The sequence below is a fragment of the Arachis duranensis genome, chromosome 6 (assembly GCF_000817695.3).
Source record: "Arachis duranensis cultivar V14167 chromosome 6, aradu.V14167.gnm2.J7QH, whole genome shotgun sequence".
NCBI classification, from domain to species: domain Eukaryota; kingdom Viridiplantae; phylum Streptophyta; class Magnoliopsida; order Fabales; family Fabaceae; genus Arachis; species Arachis duranensis.
The window spans coordinates 23,100,760-23,108,900 of record NC_029777.3 but is presented as its reverse complement, the minus strand read 5'-3'; the positions used below and the strand labels follow the sequence as shown (position 1 = coordinate 23,108,900).

Sequence of the window (8,141 nt, the reverse complement as noted above, 5' to 3'; positions counted from 1 at the left end):
CGTATTAATGTACATTTTATTTTAATTAAGATAAAACAAAATTATGTCAAAATTCATAAGCATAAAAAGATTCAAAGTTTATAGCAATTCTAGAAACATTCAGAACTACAGCAATTCAAAATCCAAAATTATATCAAAATTATATTCAGCATTCAAAATCCAGAATCCAAAATTAAATAAACAAAAAAATATAGAACAACAAACTGAAGAACTAAAGAACTCTGTGGCAATTCATATAATTAACAAAATAAAAAAATTAACTGAGATAAAAAACTAAAGAACTCACTGCAGCAATTTATATAGTTAACAAAATAAAAAAATAATTGAAAAATTGAAGAACTCACTGCGACAGAGAGAGCAAAGAAGGTCTAGAGTCCACGACGGCAGAAGTTTCAAACTGACTAGCCAACGATGACAACAACAGAAGCTTCGAATTGTGCTTCCGACGATCACATGACCAGACAAAATCAATGACAGAAGCTTCAGATGACCAGACGACAGAAGCTTCAAGACGACTAGACGATGATGATGACGACACCGTCGCCGACAGAAGCTTTGAACCACGAGGGAGGCAATCGCTGGTGGTCACTGCCGGCATCAATTATGATAGGGATGGCGGAGTTCCTTTTGAAGTTCTGATCATTGGAGAAAAATTAGAAATTAGGGTTAGAACTTGGAAGGGAGAGGACTGAGGGAGGTGTGACTTTGTTAGGGTAAAGGCACTGGGTTAGGTTAGTGGGTTTTTCTTCTTCTTTTTTTTTTTTTCCTAGCATCAAAACAATGCCGTTTCTGGGATATATCACAAAACCAGAACTTTAAAATACTTGACCGGTTTTTTAACTGATTTTTTGTAGGATGGTTCTAAAGGTCAATCGGACTGGCTAGATTGACCAGTTTCCAGTTAATTCGATTGAACCGACCGGTCCAGTCCAATTTTCAGAATCTTAGATTGCATATATTTCTTTGATTAGTGGCTAATGAAGTCTTTTTGTCAAATGACACCCGAACCCGTAGGCACATGACCCAATAGGATACTTGCTTTGTGGTTTTTTTTTCAAAGCCTCTGCTTTACATCCTTCGTGATGGTAGAATCACAAAAAATTTGAGGAAGACCATCGGTGCTTTGTTGAGTTCAGATATGTTCTTTAATCAACCTCTCCTTTTCTGATTGTTAAAAAGCTTATCATCTCAATTCTACTACGAAGGTGTTCCTTATCCCCTTTTGTTTATTAATATCCTTTGCTCCCTTTAGTATCGTAACAAGCATATTTTTTTAGAGGAATAATGTATTATATAAAGGTAACATCTATACTTTGGTTGTGCATTTAGCTAAGGAGTATAATTCAGCTTACAAGGAGATAGTTTGGGTCAAGAATGGATTCTGTGCTTTATTGAAAAATAGATCCATTGGATTCAATTCAGATGGAAGTGTTATATAGTGACTTTGACAGAACTCTAAGTATTCTATTGGGTTTGGACTTATGCTCTAAACTTTAGATATATGAACGTTTGCATGAAAATGGAATTCAAAGTAGTAATTATCGAATTATACTAAATAAGAATATTAGTTGTGGCTATCAAAAAGCATTATAATAAGTTAAAAATAACTGAAACATCTATCATGAATTTTAAAAAGCGAATACTTTTACGGATAGATTGACATAACAAGAACGTGAACTTCAACTGAAATATAATTTCTTTTGTATTTCTTTATATATTCTTTCAAATTTTCATGTAGATTTTATTAGCCCTGTATTTTCTAAAAGAGTTTTTGTTTAGCCTTTTATTTTTTTCTTGGCCGTTATGTCCCGAAGTGTATATATATATATACCTTTAAACAATTTCCAACTAAATACTTACATTAATGTAGTGTTAGCATAATTAATATTAGGATAAAATATATTTTTTATTTTTAAAATTTGTTAAAAATTTTAAAAATAGATTAATCTAATAATAATGCATAATAACTATGTCTGATTTGCTTGTGTTAAAAATCGTTTTTATGAAATTATTGCTAAATATTTGATCATAAATTTTTTGAAAAATTAATCGTTATGGATAAATTTAATACAAATCGAAAGCTTCAAAAACAAAGTTAAAATAAAATAAAAAGTTAAAAATATTTTTAAAAATTTTAATAAACTTTTAAAAAAATATACTTTATTTTTATTAAAGATAGGAAGATTTGAACCTGCAACTTTTTAGATAAATATAAAAAAATTATACTATTTGAATTATAACTCATTGGCTTATTTTTATTATTATTAGCAAAGCTTTGTATTACATATGCAATTAAGGGTGCGATTAATTTTTTAATTTTCTGCTACCCAACGCAAACGAGAAGCGCTACATGCATTGTTGCACATGGATCCTTGTGGCTGATGTTCTTCCCCAACAGCTCGAATTTCATACTAGTGGGCTGAGTACAGGCCCACATATCAATCTCCAAACTTTAGTGGTCATGGACATGGACGGATGGACCCACTCGTTTATTTGGCTTCACCGTCATTCCCTCCTTTTTCACACAACATCCTCCCCTCTTTTTAGTTCCTTGTCACTCCTTTGTTTCTTCAACTCCAGCATCTGTGTGCATGTCACAAGATTATTCTTATATTTTTAAGGTGTAAAATTATATATTGGTGCTTTCTGAACTGCAAATTTATTAAAAAAGCTACCAGTAAAACAATAAGCTGAGGTGCTTAGATAATGTTTTTCAATCAAATATCTACTAAATTGGTTAAATACGACTTTAGTTTCTAAGATATAGGTTGAAAATTTTTTTTCGTTTCCAACCTTCTTTTGTATGCAAAATCGTTCTTAAGATTATCATTTTTATTTAAATCTTAAAATTTTAAACCAAATTATCCATAACAAAAAAAATTATAAAAAATAAATAAAAGAAGAAAAGTATTTCTACTCCTGTGAAGAGAGAAGAGAAGAAGAAGAAGGGGAAAGGAAAGAAGAAGAAGAAGCTATCCACGATCCACTTCTGTCTCCGCTTTTGCCGCAAAAAATTTAAAACCAAGTTAAACCTTAGGAACGATTTTAAAACTAGGTTAAACATTAGAGACTATTTTGTATTAAAAAAAAGGTTGGGTACAAAAAAAATTTTCCACAATACTTTAGAAAACAAAATCATACTTAACCCAAAAATTAATAACTGTATTTGAATTATGAGTACTCATATTATGAATTTATGATATGGTTAACTATTCTTGCTAAAAATTATTTTATATTTTATAATTCACATAGACGATGATATAAAAAGGTTTAATTATTCTATTATTGTCCTTATAGATTAATCAAGTTTGCAATTAGGTTTTTATATATTATTTTTAATTAGATTGGTACATTATTTTAAATTTTATAATTTTTAGTGTAAAAAATATTAGAGTTAACTGAATATTTTTTTTTTTACAAATCGAAGGTATTTATAATTAAAAAACTAACTAGATCTTTGATCACATATTTTTTTTAAAAAAATATTATGTTAATTTCAATCTTTTTGAAATGAAAAAAACATAATTACAAAATAAAAAATAATATAAAAACTTAATTTATATATATATATTTATATAAATTTAAAAAATTATAAAAATTATCAGAATAATTAAAACACATAAAAATGAAAATGAAATCTTACATAAAAATTTATCTAAGGGACATATTTTGGTATTATTACCTAATAAGTGACATTAAATAGGCAAAGTGGTTACAAGTGGAGGGAAGGACTGGAAAGTTGGTTACTGGTTAGGTTGGGGCATATGGCATTATGTGTGGTGTAAAGGAAAGAAGCACGCAAGGCAAAATAGAAAGAGACCCAACATAACATAACATGAGACCATCATGAATTGAAATTTGTGGGAATTCTTTTTCATCTTTTTTTTTTCTTCCCCTAACAATTCTGTACCGCACAACTTTTTTTTTCCTTTACATTAAAAAATTGGAAATTAACGTTTTTAACTATATAAAAATATTGAAAGAAAATCTCTTTTCTGTGTCAAATTCTTAATTCTTCTTTTTATCAGATTGTTGAGTAAGAAAAAATTTTTAAGAAAAAATATACATTTTATTATTAAAAGAATGATATATATTTCTTTTGTGTATATCTCTTGTACACTTTTTATTTTTTAATTAAAAATAATTAATGAAAAATATTATTTTCTATAAAATAAAAATAGTAAATAATTATAATATTTTTTATTTTTTATTTTAAACAATATTAACTAACTCTTTATTTTTATAATAACTAAAAATATTAATAGCAAGCAGTCTACTTAAAAAAATGTACAAAAGAGTGCAAACATATTTTTATTAAAGAAATCTTAGGCCAATATTTTTTATTAATACAGAGGATTGATGTATAGAATTTAGGATTTAAAATCTAGTATTTAAGATTTAGAATAGAGTATTGTTAGAAAACTAACACTATATAGTAACACTATAGCAAATTGTTAAACAAATTCATTATAAAGTCTATTAGAAATCATTTTTTTATCGAGTTTAAATTTCGAATGTTTTTTCTAATTGAATTTGGAATGTTCTTATTTTTTAAGAATTTTGATTTCTTTTCATAAGTTAAATGTTGGCCGTGCAATATTAGCTCCCAAAATTTTTTCTTTAGTATATTAACTAATTATTTCTCAAAGAAAAATATAAGAAATTAATTTATAAGTTAATATTAACAAATTTTAATATTTAAATTTATAATTTAAAATTTAGAATTTATTATTTAAAATCTAAATTTTAAAATAACAATTATTAAACATTAATTAAAAAATTAGTTATCTAGTATTACTCTCAGTCAAAATAATAAATTTTATTATTCATAATGATTGCTCCTTTTATTAATACCTGCTGTGGGAATAGTTGAGGCAGGACATATATAACGAAGAAGAAGAAGAAGAAGAAGAACGGAAGCAGTGCTTCTTCATCAGCCAATGGCGCCTTCTTCTTCTTCAACTTCCACTGATCAAGCCTCTGCCAAGAAGGTCAGAAAGCCTTACACCATTACCAAATCCAGAGAGAGCTGGTCCGACGAAGAACACGACAAGTTCCTCGAAGCTCTTCAACTGTCCGTACTTACTTACTTACTTCCCATACAATCAATCATGCTTTTTTCTTTTATTTACTTTCTTTTTCTACTTTATATGCTTTTTCTTCTTTGTATTAAAATAGAAAGAGAGAGAAATCGTGTGGCCTTGAGGGTTCGAATCCCTCACTAGATGCTTAAAGAAACTCGCTTAAGTGGTGGTTTTATTTATTAGTCTTTGGACCAGTTTGGTAACAGATTCATTTGGAACCGTTCACTTTGATGGTTTTTGCATGCACTCTTCATACATATGTCTCCATATTTTGTGACTTCTTTTTTGTTGTCGTGTTCACCTCCAGCCTGTTTAGTTTGAATCCTGTTTTGAGTTTCCTTGATCAAATGAATGACATGTTTGTGAATTTCTCAGATTTGACAGAGATTGGAAGAAAATTGAGGATTTTGTAGGCTCAAAAACTGTTATTCAGGTTGTGTCCATGTTCTTTTCATTTCTATCTTGGGCTCATTGCTCTTTGTTTCTCCAATTCTCAACTATGAATCAATGCTCTTTAGATTCGTAGCCATGCCCAAAAGTACTTCTTGAAAGTTCAAAAGAACGGGACAACTGCACATGTGCCTCCTCCTCGTCCTAAGCGAAAAGCTGCTCACCCTTACCCACAAAAGGCATCAAAAAATGGTTTGCTTCTATTTAAGATATGGTGATGTTTTGTTTCTAGAATCACAACTTCTGGATCTCTGACATGCTATTTATGGATTGGCCAGTTTTGATGCCATTTCCAGCATCTATTGCTTATGATTCTTCAAGAAACACCCTTTTACCTGGCTATGCAGTAACATGGGATGAAAATTCAATGCTCATGAATGCTGAATCCAATAAACTCATGCTCTGCCAGGATGAACTCATCACAAATCTTACTGGAAATGAAGGCATGCATATTCTCTCTGTTGTTTTTGTTGTTTGGTTGATGTTAATAGTCTATAATTTAGTACTAACTGGAAATTTTCACCACTTATTATATTGATAATTCAGATGATATTGGATCAAGGGGGATTAGAATGCCGGCGGCTACTGAGATGCCAAATCATGGAAAACAAGCTTGTGTAATTCCTGGTAATGATCTTATTCATGTTAGATTTTTGCTTTACATTTGTAATCATATTGAAATCGGTACCTAACTAGGGGTGACCGGCTCAACTTGACTAAAATTTACAGGTTTGCCGGATTTTGCTGAAGTTTACAGCTTTATTGGAAGCGTTTTTGATCCTGACACTAGAGGCCATGTTCATAAGCTGAAGGAAATGGATCCTATAAATTTTGAAACTGTAAGTTGATACAACTTATATTATGATTGTAATCATTCATGAGCTCTTCATGAACCACCAAGGCCCTCAAATGTCATCAGTATTTGGTAAAGCTACGGTCACATTTATGAGAGTTGTGAACTAATTTAATCTTCCAAGTGTATTTGTTGGACAACTTATAACTACAGCCCCAACTATATCTATCTTTCTGATAAATTAAAGCAGTTAGTGAAATTTGACTTTCAATGCAGTTGCCAGCATAATGATCATTGCTATTTGATATTCAAACTTGATTATGCTGTTTTATACCTCATAACTTGTTCATATATGCCTATGGTGATATGCAAAATGGATGAGAGTATAAGTTAGCTACCATTTTCAAGGTCAAAATACCAAAACAAGTTTTCCTTTTCAGAACTGCCTGCAATCTTTGTTAAAGAAGATCTGGTGATTATTTTTATCTTTTGTCGGTTGAGTGAGGACTAACATTGATATATTTGGTTCTCTTGTGCAGGTTTTGTTGTTAATGAAAAATCTCACAATCAACTTGTCTAGCCCTGACATTGAGCCCTTTGTAAGCTTCAAAATCAAAGTCAATCATGATTATATGCTAATGCTTTAGTATTGACAATTCTAACCATAAAAGAAGTAAACTAATTTGATATCCATCTCACAAACTAACCTAATCTTAGATGGTATCGAATCAGTTTACGAACTTCATGGTTCGAATCTCAACCTTTAAATTTTTTTTATAATTAGAAATGATAGTTTTATCTTTTTTGTTATTTTTTGGATGTAGAAGAAGTCATTGTCGTTATATGATGTCAATACAAAGACAGTTGGAATTGAATGTCAAGAAGCAAACAAATGACCTATCATGTCTAACAGCTTAGCTAGCTACCCATTTTGGTGGATTTGGTAAGTGTTCTTTCAATCATTTGTTGCATCGTTTTCTCTCCTTTTCAATAAAACCTGCTTTTACAGTTGGCTGTGCCAAATTTGGATGGAAGACCGCAGTTTCACGAAGCAAGAGTCAGCAAAGAATAATGCACTCTCTTTGTGAAGCCTTTAAAGATAAAAGTGACCAGACAACTATGGCCTTTGTAGCCTCGGCCAGGGGGAGAGAGTGTATAAATGATAGAAAATGCTGCTGAAGATGCAAATCCGAAATATTCTTCAGCAAATACTATATTGGATACATATATAAGCTTTTGTAGTATTTGATGCATGTGGTCTTGAAGTAGACACACATATATATAGTTCTGATTATTATTACTATTTACTACTATAATTGAGGTTTCAAGTGTATTTATATAGGCAGGGGGGAGATGGGGAGACACCTATTATGAATGTGGCTTTTCACTTCGGAAGATGTATAAACTTGAAGACAAAACTTGTTATGTATGTCTTTCTTGATTGGGGGTAGAGATACCAGCTTTAAGCTTTCAACTATCAGCATAAGTGCATCAGAATGGAAAGTGATCCCAATTTCTTCACACATGTGATCTGGATTATGTATAGTATAATAACGGCCACCAGTTTGGAATTTCATATTGTTATCGTATATCTAGAAACTATACCGACATTTTTCAAACTGGGGACCAATACAAGAGGAGGTCTTTAGAATGCTTAAGTTGATATTTTAATTACAATTTCAATTACTTCCCATGAGATGAGAGTCTTCCAGTATAATATACAGCCATCAAAGGTTAACTGCAATATGATTAAAATGTAATTGGATACCCGTCACTATAATTTTAACTCCCAAAAGGAGTGCTTCTTTTAAGGA

At 30.4% G+C, this 8,141-nt stretch overlaps 1 protein-coding gene across 1 annotated transcript; it reads left to right on the top strand.

Moving 5' to 3' along the window:
- Positions 1 to 4,867: 4,867 nt before the first annotated feature.
- On the top strand, positions 4,868 to 8,020 carry LOC107493417 (protein REVEILLE 8). The gene is given in 9 exon segments (XM_052251382.1): positions 4,868 to 5,074; positions 5,460 to 5,517; positions 5,603 to 5,726; positions 5,813 to 5,977; positions 6,081 to 6,161; positions 6,264 to 6,373; positions 6,867 to 6,926; positions 7,152 to 7,211; positions 7,213 to 8,020. Coding segments are annotated over 9 exon segments (825 nt in total). The 5' UTR covers positions 4,868 to 4,940; the 3' UTR covers positions 7,246 to 8,020.
- Positions 8,021 to 8,141: the final 121 nt, after the last annotated feature.